The 19,070-nt window shown below is 42.5% G+C and overlaps 1 protein-coding gene across 4 annotated transcripts in view; it reads right to left on the reverse strand.

Annotated features, from left to right (window-relative positions):
• Positions 1-10,190: 10,190 nt before the first annotated feature.
• PTPRG (protein tyrosine phosphatase receptor type G) overlaps positions 10,191-19,070 on the reverse strand; it is a 774,504-nt gene continuing 765,624 nt past the window's right edge. For 3 of the 4 annotated variants that reach the window (XM_024982945.2, XM_024982946.2, XM_024982944.2), the window contains 2 exons: positions 15,348-15,483; positions 10,191-14,769 (listed from right to left, as the gene is read on the reverse strand). In XM_024982945.2, coding sequence (XP_024838713.1) covers positions 14,623-14,769; positions 15,348-15,483 — 283 coding nt within the window. In that variant the 3' untranslated portion in view covers positions 10,191-14,622. 4 annotated transcript variants of the gene reach the window in all.

Below are 19,070 nucleotides of genomic sequence, written 5' to 3' on the forward strand. Positions count from 1 at the left end.
AGGCAGGAGGAGAAGGGGACGACTGAGGATGAGATGGTTGGATGGCATCACCGACTCAATGGACATGAGTTGGAGTAAGCTCTGGGAGTTGGTGATGGACAGGGAAGCCTGGCGTGCTGCAGTCCATGGGGTTGCAAAGAGTTGGACACGACTGAGCGACTGAACTGAACTGAGGAGGGTTCTATTTTCTATGCCTTCTCCCACTTTGGCTGCCTGCAGGCATTTTGAGGATGCCCTTTCTGAGCAGTGGCAAGTGATAACTCATGGTAGTTTTGATTTGCCGTTCTCTAATAATTAATGATCTAGAGCATCCTTTCCTTTCTTGTTCCATATGTATGTTATTGTGCATATGATCATCTTCACCCCCTAAGATATGCCTCCGTCCACCCCCCTTTCCCATTTCCTAACAGAGTTTTCTTTTCTATGACTCTGAGGCTGTTTCAGGGTGTAAATGAGTTGTTTGTTATCAGTATTTAGATTCTACCTGGCAGTGATGTCAGGCTGCCCAACCTTTTCTCTCTGGCTTCCTTCACTTAGTATGATCATCGCCTGGTGTATCCATGTTGCTGCAAAAGGCATTCTTTCATTCTATGGCGGACTCATACTCCAGGTGTGTGTGTGTGTGTGCGCACCACACTTTCTGTACCCTTCAGTCTGTCGGTGGACATTTTGGTTGTGATTGGTCACCCATGTTGTCCAGTTTTAATAGGTTTCCTGGAAACTTGGGGAGCATGTGTGGGTTCACATTATGTTCGCTATGCAAGTGGAGACTGAAGAGTGAGAATGCTAGGTCCTGTGGTGGCCCAGTTTAAAGTATTTAATGAGCCTCTGTAGTGTCCTTTATCCTGGCTGTTACCGATTTACATTCCCCCAAACAGGGTAGGAGCCTTCCATCGTCTTCAAGCCCTCTCCCACTTTCACTGTCTGCAGTCCCTTGAGGGTGGCCATTCTGCCCAGGGAGAGGTGATGCCTCATGATGATTTTGATTTGCTGTTCTCTAATAATTAGCGATGTAGAGCATCCTTCCCTGTATTTTTTTTTTCTTTTTTTTTTTTGGTGGGGGTGGGGTGGGGCAGTAAGGATGGAGACAAAAATCACAGTGTGTTAATGTTGATCCCTGTGATTGCTGTCTTAAGGCTGGCCTTATTTTGAGTTGCTTTTTCGTTTTGCAACCCCAGGGAAGGTGTCCTTTCCAGCCCCGCAGGCCTTGTGAATTTGAATTGCTGCTGGCGCCAGTATTCAGGTTGTAATGACTGAAAATATCCACAAGGCGGCAGCACTTCTTCCTGCCCCACTCGGGTTCCTCTGGCAGTGGGAGTCCTAGAGAAAGTCAGGATGCAGGGTTGTAGTTGAGAGTGGAATGTGCCAGGGCTCCTGTCTCATGACTTCTTTCCCTTCCCCTGCAGCATTCAGAGAAACCCCAAGCCCTCCCCAGACTGTGCTGTTGAGGGTGCTGTGGTACTTAGGTAGGGAGGCTTCGTGGATGGAGGCGATTGGTGGGAACACCACCACCAGAAGACTTGGAGACCAAGTGACATTGCAAAGCTCTTCCTGCCCACTGGGTCCATCGGTTTTTGGCAAAAGTGAGCTCTAGGAGGGTCAGCCTGGATCTGGAGACTGAGGTCCCAGCCACAGGGGATCAATCACTCCAGGTCCAAGGGGGCCTCCTTTGAGGGCACACCCTCCCCAGCTCCCTCAGGCCAACCCAGTCTCACCTTGGGACCCAAGGCTGCTCAGGCTCCAGGGGCGTGACAGCATCCCAGGTCACCCAGGCCTGAGGGGAATACTGCTGGCATTTTTATAATTTTGCATGCTACTTTTTATTCTTTAATCCAGAGGATTTCGTGTCCTGGAAAGCCCCTGATTCCATTTTCCATATGCATCTGTGTATTTGTCTTCAGTTTTCTTTTCCATGTCGGTGATCACGGAGTGTTGAGTAGGGTTCCCTGTGCTCCACAGTAGGTCCTGTTGATTGTGGTCTCTATGTATATTACTGTGCATGTAGTCATCTTTACCTCCTAAGGTATGCTTCCTTCCTCCCCCCTTTCTCCTTTGGTTACCAGAGGTTTGTTTTCTATGACTGTGAGGCTGTTTCTGGCCTGTACATGAGTTATTTGGTATTGATTTTTTAGATTCTCTCCTCAAGTGATATCATAGATTATCCAGCCTTTTCTCTGTGGCTTCCTTCACTTAGAATCACCCAGCGTATCCATGTTGCTGCAGAAGGCATTCTTTCATTCTTTTCTATGGCTGAGCATATGCCATGATGTGTGTATATGTGTGTGTGTGTGTGTGTGTGTATAAATGTACAGCATCTTCTGTATCCATCAGTCTGTTGGTGGACGTTTGGTTCTTACGTGTCTTGTCCAGCGTAAATAGTGCTACAATGAATCTGGGGAGCAAGTGTCCATTCATATTACGGTTTATCATTGAGTGGAGGCCCAGGAGAGAAAATGCCAGGTCCTGTGTTAGCCTAATATAAAGTATTTAAGGAATCTCCATAGTGTCTTTTATCCTGGGTGTTAGCAATTTATATTCCTAAAACCAGAGTAGGAGGGTTCTATCTTCTGCATGCCTTCTCCCGCTTTTACTGCCTGTTGGCATTCTGAGATGACCATTCTGAGCGGTGGGAGGTGATACCTCATGGTAGTTTTGATCTGCCATCATAGCAAACACCCTCTTCCAACAACACAAGAGAAAACTCTACACATGGACATCACCAGATGGTCAACACCGAAATCAGATTGATTATATTCTTTGCAGCCAAAGATGGAGAAGCTCTATACAGTCAGCAAAAACAAGACCGGGAGCTGACTGTGGCTCAGATCATGAACTCCTTATTGCCAAATTCAGACTTAAATTGAAGAAAGTAGGGAAAACCACTAGACCATTCAGGTATGACATAATCCAATCCTTTACAATTATACAGTGGAAGTGAGAAATAGATTTAAAGGACTAGATCTGATAGAGTGCTGATAGAGTTCATCTGATAAATGAACTACGGACCGAGGTTTGTGACATTGTACAGGAGACAGGGATCAAGACTATCCTCATGGAAAAGAAATGCAAAAAAGCAAAATGGCTGTCTGGGGAGGCCTTACAAATAGCTGTGAAAAGAAGGGAAGCAAAAAGCAAAAGAGAAAAGGAAAGATATTCCCATTTGCATTCAGAGTTCCAAAGAATAGCAAGGAGAGATAAAAAGCCTTCCTCAGCAATCAATGCAAGGAAATAAAGGAGAACAACAGAATGGGGAAGGCTAGAGATCCCTTCAAGAAAATTAGAGATACAAAGGGAATATTTCATGCAAAGATAGGCTCGATAAAGGACAGAAATGGTATGGACCTAACAGAAGCAGAAGATATTAAGAAGAGGTGGCAAGAATACACAGAAGAACTGTACAAAAAAGATCTTCAGGACCCAGATCATCATGATGGTATAATCACTCACCTAGAGCCAGACATCCTGGAATGAGAAGTCAAGTGGGCCTTAGAAAGCATCACTATGAACAAAGCTAGTGGAGGTGATGGAATTCCAGTTGAGCTATTTCAAATCCTGAAAGATGATGCTGTGAAAGTGCTGCACTCAATATGCCAGCAAATTTGGAAAACTCAGCAGTGGCCACAGGACTGGAAAAGGTCAGTTTTCATTCCAATCCCAAAGAAAGACAATGCCAAAGAATGCTCAAACTACCGCACAATTGCACTCATCTCACATGCTAGTAAAGTAATGCTCAAAATTCTCCAAGCCAGGCTTCAGCAATACGTGAACCGTGAACTTCCAGATGTTCAAGCTGGTTTTCGAAAAGGCAGAGGAACCAGAGATCAAATTGCCAACATCTGCTGGATCATCAAAAAAGCAAGAGAGTTCCAGAAAAACATCTATTTCTGCTTTATTAACTATGCCAAAGCCTTTGACTGTGTGGATCACAATAAACTGTGGCAAATTCTGAAAGAGATGGGAATACCAGACCACCTAACCTGCCTCTTGAGAAACCTATATGCAAGTCAGGAAGCAACAGTTAGAACTGGACATGGAACAACAGACTAGTTCCAAATAGGAAGAGGAGTATGTCAAGGCCGTATATTGTCACCTTGCTTATTTAACTTATATGCAGAGTACATCATGAGAAACGCTGGGCTGGAGGAAGCACAAGCTGGAATCAAGAGTGCCGGGAGAAATATCAATAACCTCAGATAAGCAGATGACACCACCCTTATGGCAGAAGGTGAAGAGGAACTAAAAAGCCTCTTGATGAAAGTAAAAGAGGAGAGTGAAAAGTTGGCTTAAAGCTCAACATTCAGAAAACGAAGATCATAGCATCTGGTCCCATCACTTCATGGGAAATAGATGGGGAAACAGTGGAAACAGTGTCAGACTTTATTTTTCTGGGCTCCAAAATCACTGCAGATGGTGATTGCAGCCATGAAATTAAAAGACGCTTACTCCTTGGAAGGAAAGTTATGACCAACCGATATAGCATATTCAAAAGCAGAGACATTACTTTGCCAACAAAGGTCTGTCTAGTCAAGGCTATGGTTTTTCCAGTCTTCATGTATGGATGCGAGAGTTGGACTGTGAAGAAGGCTGAGCGCCGAAGAATTAATGCTTTTGAACTGTGATGTTGGAGAAGACTCTTGAGAGTCCCTTGGACTGCAAGGAGATCCAACCACTCCATTCTAAAGGAGACCAGTCCTGGGTGTTCATTGGAAGGACGGATTCTAAAGATGAAACTCCAATACTTTGGCCACCTCATGCAAAGAGTTGACTCATTGGAAAAGACCCTGATGCTGGGAGGGATTGGGGGCAGGAGGAAAACTGGACGACAGAGGATGAGATGGCTGGATGGCATCACCGACTCGATGGACATGAGTTTGGGTGAACTCTGGGGGTTGGTGATGGACAGGGAGGCCTGGCATGCTTCGATTCATGGGGTCGCAAAGAGTCGGACACGACTGAGCGAGTGAACTGAACTGAACTGAATAATTAGTGATGTAGAGCATCTTTTCCTGTTTTGAATTCTTTTTCCCCCTTTTTTAGAGGAAGAGAAAGAGAGGGAAAAAGACAGTGTGCTTTACAGTTGATCCCTGGAGCTTGGGCCTTAAGCCTGGCCCTGTTTTGAGCTGTTTTTTTTGTTGTTGTTGTTGTTGGGAAACCCAGGACCCTGCCTAAGGACAGGTGTCCTTTCCAGCCCCGCAGGCATTGTCAGAATTGCCTGCAGGCACTGGTATTCAACTTGTAGTTACAGGAAATTTCCTCAAGGCAGCAGCACCTCTTCTTGCCTCACTGGGTTCCTGGGGTAACCCTAGAGAAAGTCCCCTTGGGACGGTTGTGATTAGATTGGGATGTCTCATGACTTCATCCCCTGCCTGTACCCTGAGAAATCCCAGAGTTTCCCTGACCTGCACTGTTGAGGCTGTTGTAATTAGGCGGGACGACCCCGAGGAAGGAAGGAACCGCACCACCAGGAGACTTGGACAGCAGGTGCCATGTCAAAGCTCTTCCTGCCCAGCAGGCCCGCCTTTTTCTGGGTACCCTAGGCCTGGGTGAGCTCTAGGAGGGCCCGCCTGGATCTGGAGATTGGGGCCCCAACCACAGGGGAGCAGTTATTCCAGGTCCAAGGGGGGCTGCTTTCCTGGCACCTCCTCCCCAGCTCCCTGAGTCCAACCCAGTCCCACCTGGGACTCAAGGCTGCTCATACTCCAGGGATGAGCAAGAGGCCAGGTCACTCAGGCCTGAGGGGTATACTGCTGGCATTAAAAAATTTTTTTGCATGTTAACTTTTATTTTATAATGGAGTCCAGTGGATTTATTCGGGTGTCTTTTAAATCCCCTGATGCAGTTATACATACACATCTATGTATTCTCGGGTTTCATGTCCCATGTAGGTGATCACAGAGCGTTGAGTAGAGTTCACTGCGCTCCGCAGTTGTTGGTGATGATGATGTTCAGTCAGTAATTCATGTCCTACTCTTTGGAGCACTGTGGACTGCAGCATGCCAGACTTGGCTGTCCTTCGCTTTCTCCAGGAATTTGCTTGCATTTATGTCCATTGAATCGCTGATGCCATCCGACCATCTCATCCTCCGCCACCCTCTTCTCCTCCTGTCCTCAATCTTTCCCAGCATCAGGGTCTTTTCCAATGAATCAGGTCTCAGCATCACATGGCCGAAGTGTTGGCGCTTCAGCATCAGTCCTTCCAGTGAACATTCAGGGTTGATATTCTTTAAGGTTGACTAGTTTAATCTCCTTTCTGTCCAAGGGACACTGAAGAGCCTTCTCGAGCAGACAGTAGGCTCGTTGATCTTGTTCTGTATGTATGTTGCTGTGCATATATTCTTCTTTGCCTCCTAACGTATGCCTCCCTCCGCCCCGCCTTTCCCTTTGGTAACCAGAGGTTTGTTTTCTAGGACTATGAGACTGTTTCTGGATTGTAAATGAGTTGTTGATACTGATTTTTAGATTCTACTCGGAAGTGATAGCATAGGCTACCTGCCTTTTCTCTCCGGCTTCCTTCACTCAGTGTGATCAACACTCAGTGTAGCCGTGTATCCATTCTTTCGTTCTTCTCTATGGTTGAGGCGTATTCCATGGTGTATATATTATATATATGTACCACATCTTCTGTATCTATCAGTTAGTCTGTTGGTGAACATTTGTTTCTTCTGTGTCTCCTCCAGTGTAAATAGTGCTACAGTGACCACGGGGAGGCTGTGTCGATTCATATTATGGTTTCTCATCAAGTGGAGGCTGAGGAGTGAGAATTCCAGGTCCTGTGGTAGCCCAAGTTAAAGTATTTAATGAGCCTCCGTACTGTCCTTTATCCTGGCTGTTACCAATTTATGTTCCCCAAATCAGGGTAGGATGGTTCTGTTTTTCCCATGCCATCTCCCACTTTTACTGTCCGTGATTTTCTTGAGGATTCCACTCTGACCAGTGTAATGTGATACCTGGTGGTGGTTTTGATTTGCAGTTCTGTAATAATTCATGCGGAGAAGGCAATGGCACCCCACTCCAGTGTTCTTGGCTGGAAAATCCCATGGAAGGAGGAGCCTGGTAGGCTGGAGTCCATGGGGTTGCTAAGAGTTGAACACGACTGTGAGACTTCACTTTCACATTTCACTTTGATGCATTGAAGAAGGAAATGGCAACCCACTCCAGTGTTCTTGCCTGGAGAATCCCAGGGATGGGGGAGCCTGGTGGGCTGCCGTCTACGGGGTCGCACAGAGTCGGACACGACTGAAGCAACTTAGCAGCAGCAGCAGCAGCAGCAATAATACATGATGTAGGTCAAAATTTCCTGTGTATTTTTTTTTTTTTTTTTTAGAGTGACACAGAGGGAGGGAGGGAAAAGACAGTTATCATTCATGTTCACCCCTTGAGGTTGGTCTCTTGAAGGTTTGCCCTGTACTGAAGTGATTTTGGATTATCTCAGTTCAGTTCAGTTCAGTCGCTCAGTCGTGTCCGACTCTTTGTGACCCCATGAATCGCAGCACGCCAGGCCTCCCTGTCCATCACCATCTCCCGGAGTTCACTCAGACTCACGTCCATAGAGTCAGTGATGCCATCCGGCCATCTCATCCTCTGTCGTCCCCTTCTCCCCCTGCCCCCAATCCCTCCCAGCATCAGGGTCTTTTCCAATGAGTCAACTCTTTGCATGAGGTAGCCAAAGTACTGGAGTTTCAGCTTTAGCATCAGTCCTTCCAATGAACACCCAGAACTGATCTCCTTTAGGATGGACTGGTTGGATCTCCTTGCAGACCAAGGGACTCGAAAGAGTCTTCTCCAACACCACAGTTCAAAAGCTTCAATTCTTCGGCGCTCAGCTTTCTTCACAGTCCAACTCTCACATCCATACATGAAGACTGGAAAAACCATAGCCTTGACTAGACAGACCTTTGTTGACAAAGTAATGTCTCTGCTTTTGAATATGCTATCTCGGTTGGTCATAACTTTCCTTCCAAGGAGCAAGCATCTTTTTCCATGGCTGCAATCACCATCCACAGTGATGTTGGAGCCCAGAAAAATAAAAGTCAGCCATTGTTTCCACAGTTTCCCCATCTATTTTCCATGAAGTCATGGGATCAGATGCCATGATCTTAGTTTTCTGAATATTGAGCTTTAAGCCAACTTTTTCACTCTCCTCTTTCACTTTCATCAAGAGGCTCTTTAGTCCTTCACTTTCTGCCATAAGGGTGGTGCTAAGGGTGGTGCATATCTGAAGTTATTGATATTTCTCCCGGCAATCTTGATTCCAGCTTGTGCTTCCTCCAGCCCAGTGTTTCTCATGATGTACTCTGCATATAAGTTAAATAAGCAGGTTGACAATATACAGCCTTGACATACTCCTTTTCGTATTTGGAACCAGTCTGTTGTTCCATGTCCAGTTCTAACTGTTGCTTCCTGACTTGCATATAGATTTCTCAAGAGGCAGGTCAGGTGGTCTGGTATTCCCATCTCTTTCAGAATTTTCCAGTTTATTGTGATCCACATAGTCAAAGGCTTTGGCATAGTCAATAAAGCAGAAATAGATGTTTTTCTGGAACTCTCTTGCTTTTTCCATGATCCAGTGGATGTTGGCAATTTGATCTCTGGTTCTTCTGCCTTTTCGAAAACCAGCTTGAACATCAGGAAGTTCACGGTTCATGTATTGCTGAAGCCTGGCTTGGAGAATTTTGAGCATTAATTACTAGTGTGTCAGATGAGTGAAATTGTGCGGTAGTTTGAGCATTCTTTGGCATTGCCTTCTTTCTTCCAAAAGAAAGGCAATGACATATATATGTATATGTGTGTGTGTGTATATATGTATAAATATATATGTATATATACATGTGAACAGTAAGAGGTAAAGTTGTACTTTTAAAACAATTACAGTGAAATATACCAACAACAGATGATAATTTGAAAAATCATGTGCAGCTGCTCGGAGGATCCAGGCAAGGTAGACTGGTGATGGGCAGGTAGATGTGATGGGACAGGCGTAGACTCTGGTGAACTGGAGAGAGCACTCATCACCTAAAGGGGCAACAGCTCCTCCTCTGCGGCTCATGACCCCCAAGTGAGAACAAGAGCCTGGGGCTGTAACAGTGCACGTTTTCAAAGAACTTGAAGTCTAAATCTTACTGTAAAAAGTCTTTACTTTTTAGATGTTGGAAACTAATAACTGTGATAAAGATGATGGCCTCAATATATCTGTAGTGCGAATACGATCTACAGGTCAACAGTTTGTGACCACTCACGTACTCTCTGATAGAGAGGATTGAACCCCTGTGGGTGTTGGAGTAAGACCAGGCCTCCCAGGTGGCGTGAGTGGTAAAGAATCCACCTGCCAGTGCTGGAGATGGGGGTTCGATTGCTTCGCCGGGAAGATCCCCTGGAGAAGGAAATGGCGACCCATTTTGGTATTCTTGCCTGGAGAATCCCATGGACTGGCAGGCTGCGGTCCATAGGGTCACAGAGTCAGATGTGACGGGGAGACTGAGCAGGCAGACAAAGGGTTACATTAGCAGAGTTTTATTCTTTTGTACTGAGCGTTGTAGGTACCACAAGAAGGATTAATACGCTGTTTGTTAAATTCCCAGTTACTTTTGGAGAGTGAATGATCAGTTCTTTATCTTGCTGGAAAGAAAAATTGGAGCCACAGTGATGAGTTGAATTCCTGATGTAGTGCTGCTCAAAGTTCAGAGAATGGTGGACCCAAGCTGCCCAGGCGGGGACTTGTGTTTGGAGATGGCAAAATGTCTGCTCAGTAGAAGGAGTTCCAGGATCTTATGTATGCATTTCATAGATCCTCCCAAAGTCTTGCCAACAAATGTCTCTCATTCTACAAAGTAAATACTTAGAGGGAGGAGTTGCTCCAAATCTATTTGATACACTGGATTAGACAATAATTCTACTTATAATTTAGCAGGAGGTTCATAAGGCGAGCAAAGTTTCATTTGACAAGCCGGTGAAATATTACTGTTTACTCTTTAAAGGGTTAGGGCTATGCATGTTTACTGAGTAAATGTCTTTACTCAGAAAAGACATTTCTGTGGTTTTCTGCCTGTGTGAAGATGACTCCTAATAATGATTTACTACCATGAAAACTAAGACCAAGGGTCTGTGTGTATAAATGTGAGCTATTAAAAGAAAAGAGTAATCTGATATTATTGGATGTAGGTATTTTCTTAGAAATGCTCAGCACTAATGAATACATCAAAAACCATACTTTATTTTATGTATAGCAATACAATTTACATATTAAATAACACTATAATAGAATGATTTGATATACTTTTAAACAGAAGAAAAAAGGGAAAAATTTCAGGTTACAAAACCCCTCCCCCCGAACAAATTAAAAAAAACAAAAACAGCACTTTATCCAAATGGGTCAATGCAACAAATGTATTCAGTGTGACTAATTATGTCTAATTCCTATTGCACAAATGGTCAATGACATTATAAAAGGAAACCCAACTGTCACAATCACTGCCTCAAAGAAATAACACGTGTTGGATTCTTTTGGAATGCAAAGATGGTTCCTGCTACTTCAATACACAGAAAGTTGAATTCACATATCCACCACAAAGGAAAAAAAAAAAAAAAAAAAACTATGACAGAATTGAAACTAGAAAAAAATTAGCTTTATATGAAAATATAAAATTCTATGATTATATACCATAGATACAAAGTTCCCAGAAGATGCTTATCCAAGCAACAAAATATTTACAGTTTTAATGATTTTCACTATTTCAAAATGAAGTGAAAGAAACGTGAATCCACACAAAGGCTGAATTTTTTTTTCCTTTTTTTAAGAAACAATGGCTACTTGCTAGTTTCAAATGTCCTAACAAAAAAGGAGTCACTACCCCAAATGTTGGAGAGTTGCGACATTTTATAAAATCGTTTGTCTCCTTTTCTGGAGATGTTTTATTTCTTAAAACTCAAGATTATTTTTCTTGAAATTAATTATCCTCTGTAGAAAATGCTTCCCTTTGCAAATATTTAACAAAAATACTAAAAACAGTTTAACAGCTAAGACAAAGTAGAGGCCAAATACCATTCTTACAACTCCTTCCGGTTCGTCGCATGCCTTCTTTCTAGAGATAAGTGAAGCCAATATTGTACGTTAGATGGCAGGTATGGGCAAGCGCAGAGGGGCAAGTGAGATTACAGCTGTTTAAAAAAAAAAAAGCAGGCATTTTCCCTTCATATAAAAATTCACTGGCACCATTTGAACATAAACTCTAGGACTTAGGAGTTGGAAGTGCATTTCCCAATATAACTTGCTAGATTCTTACGACAAACTACGTTTTTGATTATTATTTCCTAAATTATGATGAGTTTGGGTTTCTTTCTTAAATTTTTTTGCTTACAATTAGTATGTGTCTTTGGTAAATTGGTATCTATATTTTAAGTTTTAAATACAGTATATATGCGTTTAAGAAAATTCATAACAAGGCAGTTGTGCTGTGTCATTATAAAATAATTAAGGTTATCTGTTGATTTCAATATGTCACTCCAGGCTAAAACCTCCAGCCACCAGACCCTAAATGCCAGAAACATCTCTGACCTTGCTGAACTTTTCAACTTGAAATTGACTCTGAAAGCTCCAAGGCATAAAAATTAGGAAAAACAACTCACCTCATCTTAATCATCTTGAATTTCAGAAGGAAACTTTTTTTTTTGAATATAAAAGACAGTATTGTAACTTTTAGAGGCAGGTAGGTTCTTAGTGGCAATAAGGTGTGTTTTCTCTGATCTTTGCAATTCATTTTCAATGTGTGCCTTCTGCTTACCTAGAACTCATACACTCTGAAAGCTTATTTTTATAACACAGCACACAGTAATTTGCAATAGCTATTTCCTTTCCTCCTGAGTGCATGGGCTAAATGATTATTTAGTTAACCAATGCGCTTCTGTCTCAAAGAAAACACCATCTTTGAAACTCTTTGCCTCTGGAAAGATACAAGCGTATATTTGCCAATGCCGTATGAAGAATTATAGGATGCACTCTATAGTCAAAGTGAGGAACTGCTGACTATAATTATTCTCCGTGAAGTGTTTGGACCATTTTGGCAAGATGGGCAGACAGCAGTTGCTTGTGGTTCAGTGGGTTAGGGTTTGTAGACTTTGGTTCAGGCCCACTACAGACACTCAAATGCTCACAGAGGAATTCTAAGCCATCCTTGTGATGTTTCTGTTTTATCTCCAACCTCTCTCTCTATCATGATTCTGAAACCCATGGAAGAGATGGTCACAGAATTGGAGGGTATCAATGTCCATGAATTGGGCCCTCTGTAATAGTACAGATAGTGAAGGACAGGGAAGCCTGGCGGGCTGCAGTCTATGGGGTTGTAAAGAGTCGGACACGACTGAGTGAACAATAGCACAGAAGGGAATACTTGCCATGTGTCCTGAACAAATTAGAGGGACCGCAAACCCCAACCTGAATGTTACTTCTGAAAGTCAGGTCCACTGTGTCACCTACTGAGGAGAGTCAGCTCATGTCAACACTCTGTGCAGCTGAAGTGAGCTCCGTAATGGACTCCAGTGACCTAGCTCTTGCCACGAGGAGGTGAAACCATGCTGAAACCTTCCCCTTCCTGGTCTCTCTCAGCCAGCCCATGGCGGTAGAGTTGGTGAGGTCAGGATTTTCCCTCAGGTGTCAGGCAGAGGCTCCGCACGTCACCTCCGATGGGAGCGGAGGGCCGGTGAGCGAGCCTGTGTCCTCCACCACACAGCTGGGCTCTCCTGTCCACATTTTCTCAAGCAAGCCCTCACAGTCCGTGAGGAGTGGACTACCCTGTGTGGCTGAATCTGCGCGATGAGAAGATGAGATGAACCCTGGCAAGTTACGTTGTTTACGAAAACTTGGCTGACCTGGCCCGCGTGTTAGAAATCCCGGGCCAGGAGGCCTCAGCAGCTTTGGCCCTTTGAGCTCCGCTCTGACAAACTTCATGGAAAATCAACTCAGGATAAACAGAGTCTCAGTGCTGCTTATCACGGATGTTTTAATGCCTAGCCAGACAGCATGGTCATAGCCAGTGTGACCTGTTGGTAGATGTTTATTGACATAAAAAAGTAAAAACCACCAAAACCCTTTTCCTCTTCACAGGCTGAGTCCTGGTGATGGCTTAACTTCTGACAGAAGTCACCTCTCAAAAGCAATATGCACCAGAAGAAACGGATCTCAGTAAGTAGCTTATCTTTCTAACTTGCTGAACTGAAATTTCTTGTGAATGCTCCTGATTTTCCCACGATGGATGGCAGGGTGAATGTGGCTCTGGGAAATTACCTCCTTGGGCTCTGTGTCCCTAGGAGCAGTCTCTTACTGAAGTGAACCTGTTTTTGAGGCTAAAATACATAAAAGCATACAAAGCTGTCTCCTGCTGTTAAGAACTCTTTGAAAATGTCACTGTTACCTTTCACTCAAGATTCTAATTGTCTCTCTCCAAGTCAGATTTCTCCATGTGGAGGAACCTAGATGGTCCCAAGACTTTTTGCTAATTAATACAATATTTTCAGTTTAAGTAGAAGAATGCATGTAATTAACGAGTTTTATCATGAAATATTTGACAAAAAAAAAAGGAAAGAAAAGAATGTAAGAATGTTAACTCTATAGGTAGTTTTTATTAGATTGCTATATGAGTAATAGTAATATTTTCTAGGACTACTTTCAAAATTACACACCTGCCAAGATTTGCATTATTCCACCTGCCAAGAGGTATGAAATTATAAACCATGAGGCATTAATGAAGACTCACTAAAGGGTTTCATAACTGGAGTTATGTAAAATATTGCCATCTCTCTTTTGTAAAAGATGGCCCTGATTTGGGGGGCAGGGATGTAACTATTTCAGAGAGTCAAAACGGAAATAACACACACTATCCACATAGCTACTGTGAAAACTGTAATACAGAGATATCCTTTATTTTGACACAGTTGGGCATTTTTTAAAGCTAGGAATATAACTTTGAAACTAGGAAGTGATGTTCACATCAGATGACTCTTAAACCTTCTTGTTTCTTAATGGACACCTTCACACATCACAAATGGGACTCTCTCAAGGCCAGCACATGGACAGACCTTCAGAGTAGCTCCCCCCACCCACTATTCTTTAAAAGAAAACTGCTCATCCACTCCATTAAAACACAGAAGGCATACAGAAGTACTGAGCAGTGCCTTAAAAAATAGGAGAGGACTGAGGAAAAGGACAGCATTGCCTGCTGGGAGGATGCAGCTGCTTTAGCAAGAATAATAATAACTAAAAAAAAAAAAAATCAAGAGTCACTGTCCTAACGAAGACCTTCACTATACTGAATTAAAAAGTAGCATGTATGGTGGTGTGGAATGTCACGTCAGGGTTTGCTGTAGTATCAGATTATAGGCAGTAACACTGATCAGATAGTGCAAACTAGGTAAAACCGCGTCTCACTGTGGGAAATGAACAGGAGTGCAAATGCTCAGTAGGATACCATTAAGACATAAAATGGCAAAAAATAAATATCAAAACTTTTATCAGTGTAAAAAAGTAACTGGGTTATCATATAACCTAGACCTAGAGTCTGGCAAAAAAAAGGCCTCAAGAAAGTTCTCAGTCTTCAGAAGGTTTACAAATGAAGCACTCTTTCACGCTTCCAGTCACACCAGCGACTCCATGCTCTCGGCAGGGTCCGACTCGTCCGCGGTGAGAGCAGCGCCGTTTCTGTCCACTGTCATGGGGCCATTTCCGTTCTCTTTAGTGCTGACCAAGCTGAGCATCGCTTTGTAGACAAACTGGTACTGTTCCTGGAGAACGAGAGGAAGATGGTTTTATAGCCGAAGAACAGCTTCATCTCATTTCACTGCAGGTAAAAATACTGATTAAAAATGTAACTATGAAAAATACACTAGAGACATGGGAATATATGTCTATGTGCTTGAAGAAACTTACAAAATCATCTGTGGAATCCGTGATGATCAAAACCGATACCTGCTTTGTGTCCTCTACATCTCTTACCTTGGAATGAGTTCTCAGTGTTGATGGTCCACTAAGATAATAAGAAATCTGTACTTTATCTTCAGAAAACACTATATACTCTAGAAAGCAGAGTTTGTCAAGCTCAGCACTTCTGACACGTGGGCCGGAGAATCCTTTATTGCAGAGGGCCATCTCAGGTGTGCTGTGTTTAGCAGTGTCCCTGGGCTCCACTCACTTAACTCCACCCCCACTGGTGATCATTAAAAAAGGGTCTCTGACATTGCCCAACATCCCCTAGGGGGCAAAATTACTCCACCTTCACCCCCACTGACAGCTACTGTTGTACAGGGTGAGGCTGAGTTTCAACTGATGTTGTACAGGTTCTGCAAATAAGCACAGTACTTACAATGTCTGTAAATACTCCAGGCCTCATCAGATTGATCATTTTTGCAACCTGGAACACATCCACGGCATTTTCATTCTCCAGTTGCTGGGACAAGGTGGTGAGAGCGCACAACATTCCTGCTGAAACCGCGCCATACCTTGGGGGCAACAAAAGAAAAAGCTATTGCAGAATCACTAGAAGACTGAATATACTGGAATGAGGTCACCATCACGCATTTCTATAGAAGCTAGGGAGCCTGTATTGATACCTATTCTAGAACACAAAAATGAATGAAATGCTGACAAGGGAAGAGATTTTAAGGTTAGCATAAAGGTGACACTTGTTCATAAATGTGGCCTCTGTGGAGACTGGTTTATCAGATGTTTAACTTGATGTCTAATGTGAAAAGTTCAAAATTAGACTTGCGAGGGCAATAAGAAGACTTGATGTGAGGGAAGAGTTGGGTGATGTGATAGGAAAAATAATATGAGGATTTTAACTGGAGGCTATGAGCTAAGGAGAAAGAGGTAAAAAGCTCTGGAAAAAAAATTTTTTTTTTTAAATTCCAAATGGCTAAACTGAACTTCCAGAATCTGAATAAATATGGAAATCTATGGCCCAAAAGGCAGTCAGAAAATTTTCACAGTGACTTTCGTATTTAGTAATTATTTCTGGCATGGAAGTGGAACTTTCCAAGTATGACCACCTTCTATAAAATTCTTGGAAAAATATGTTTCTCTTTGCTTCACACACAGGCAGAAAAAAGGCTTAGAAAGGGTAGCAGGTATTTTCATCAGGCCATTTCAAAATGCTTTCTTGACTCCAGTATTTAAGAAATATTCTCCTGCAATTTTCTACCCCATTACATTTAATTGTTTAATTCATTGGAACGTTATTCTTTTTTTGGTGTAAGGTAGGGGTCTGACTTTAGTGGTTTTTCCAGTAGATAACTACTGTGCCAGCATGTTACAGTTAACAGTCTCCTCTTTCCTCACAGATTTAAGCTGCCTCTTTAATAATTTGCCAAATTCTCATATACACAGGCCTCATTCTGAACTCTCTAGTTTGGCCTTTAATCTGCTTCTCTGTTTTTTGATACTGTATTTCCCCACAGTTGTTTACATTCCCTTAGGTTTTTAGTAGTCTTGATACTTGATGAAGCAGGTTTACACAATAGTCTTGGCTGCTAGCTGTACAGTTACTGTTTCACTTTTAGGGCTTCAGACATATGTATTTGCATTTTTCACTTGTACACTCATTTCCATACACCTCTACCCTCCTACCTCATCCCATTCTACCTTATATTAACTGAGATTGGACTGTCAAGGAATATAAAAAGTTGTTGGGATTTTGGTTAGGCTGCATTGAATATCTTAAGTAGATCTGAGGCAGTAAACCTCTTTTTGAGCTTTTCTGTTCATGAACATATCTTTCCTTCCATATACTCAGGTCTTTTATAGTTTTCAAGTAGATTTTATAGTTTTCTGCATGTTGTTGCTGTTGTTTAGTTGCTAAGTCGTGTCTGACTCTTTTGGGACCCCATGGATTAAAGCCCACAATGGCACCCCACTCCAGTACTCTCGCCTGGAAAATCCCATGGATGGAGGAGCCTGGTAGGCTGTAGTTCATGGGGTCGCCAAGAGTTGGACACGACTGAACGACTTCCCTTTCAGTTTTCACTTTCATGCACTGGAGAAGGAAATGGCAACCCACTCCAGTGTTCTTGCCTGGAGAATCCCAGGGACGGGGGAGCCTGGTGGGCTGCCGTCTGTGGGGTCGCACAGAGTCGGACACGACTGAAGCGACTTAGCAGCAGCAGCAGCAGGCTCTTCCATCCATGGGATCCTCCAGACAAGAAAACTGCCATTTCCTTCTCCAGGGGATCTTCCTGACCCAGTGATCCAACCCCCGTCTCCGGCGCTGCCTACATTGGCAGGAAGGTTCTTCACCACTGAGCCACCAGGAAAGTCCAGTTTTCTGTACAGTCTTTCCCAGTGTCATTTTAGGGTGATTCCTAGGTAGGTTCTGTTATTCCAAAGAATGGCCTCTCTTTAGGACATCAGTGTTTGGTTTCAGTGGATATATATAGGGAAGTTGTTGATTTTTCACATGGTGAACTTGTATTCAGCCATGTAGAACTTTAAGTTCTAATAATCTGTGGATTCTCTAGGTCAGTTGGCTACACCGTCATCTGCCAATAATGTCATTCTTTTATTCCTCTTACATCTTTTGCTTTTACTGCAGTGGATAGGATATCAGTAGTCTTCCACTCTGACACTGGAAAGAGGTACCATATTGTGTTATGGTAAAGTGTGTACTCTCTTAATATTAAATAAAAGTATTTCTATAGGCGTCTGAGAAGTAACATTTAACAAGTTAAAGAGAATGCTTTTGACTTTAAGTTTGCTCAGAGTGTTTTCTTTTGGGGATGGGGATCATGAATGGGTGTCATTTTATTGTATGTTTTCAAACATCTATAAGTTTAAAAAAGTTCCTAAAGTCCTGAATTCACTGAGAGCAGTTTTTTTGGTACCATTTAACTAGCTCTGTATTTCTGGGAGAAATCTTTTTAAATGATGTGTGTAATTCTTTCAATATAACACACTGGGTTTTATTTGACAGCAATTTCTTCAGATGTTTGTATCCATATTCAAGTAAGTTAACAATGGCTTATACTGTTCCATTCCATTCTGGTGTTAGCTTTGTGTGTTTTCTTAATCAAAGTTACATTACATGTTTTCTCTGTGTGCTACTGTTCAAGCGTAGCCTGGTCAAAATGTAGTGGGCCTCGACAGGTTGAAAACTACGTACCAGGCTTATAAGTACTTTACATGTGCCAATGATTTTAATTCTCAGAAAAATCTAGGTACTATTAACATCCCCATTTTGAGGTTGAATAAATGCACATCCAGGTAAGTAACTGAGGTCATAGCTTGGGAGATGAGAGTTTTTTGCTGGGGCTGATACATGTCGGGGGCTCAAAATAAAGTACCATATGTTCCCTAAGTATCGTTTATTATGATTAGGTAGGCTTAACAATTTATTGGTATAGCATTATAAATAGTTTAAAATGTTTATTTCATTTCCTTTAAAACATTTATATAATTTTTAACCTGTTAGTAAAATACAAAGAATAGTTAAGTAACACTTATGGCTCTGTCACTAAACTAAAACAATCATCAGCTTGCACCTGGTCTTATTTCATGTCTATTTCCGCCACATGTGTTTTGAAGCAAACCCCAGATTTTTAAATTCATTAATAAATCAGTATAAAATTCCAAAAGATAAGGACTTTAAAAATAAACATCATCTTATCACAATTAACAATTTTTAAAACATTTGAGGACTACAGGTTTAAGTGGTAGATTTATTTTCTTCCCCAATGGTAAATTGTGCCTTCTCTGCTTTTTCCACCATTTTCCAGAGTTATCTCTTGTTAATAAAATTTAAGCAATAAAGTTGATCTGCTTCCCGGGTGGCTCAGATGGTAAAGCGTCTGCCTGTATTGCGGGAGACCCAGGTTCGATCCTTGGGTCAGGAAGATCCCCTGGAGAAGGAAATGGCAATCCACTCCAGTACTCTTGCCTGGAAAATTCCATGGATGGAGGAGCCTGGTGGGCTACAGTCCATGGGGCCGCAAAGAGTCGGACACAACTGAGCAACTTCACTTTCACTTTCATCCTTGCCTCTATTTCATTACTATTTGCTTTCTTAGTACATTTTGTGGATTTATTTAGTTCTTTT

Source organism: Bos taurus, chromosome 22, assembly GCF_002263795.3.
Source record: "Bos taurus isolate L1 Dominette 01449 registration number 42190680 breed Hereford chromosome 22, ARS-UCD2.0, whole genome shotgun sequence".
Classification (NCBI taxonomy): Eukaryota; Metazoa; Chordata; class Mammalia; order Artiodactyla; family Bovidae; genus Bos; species Bos taurus.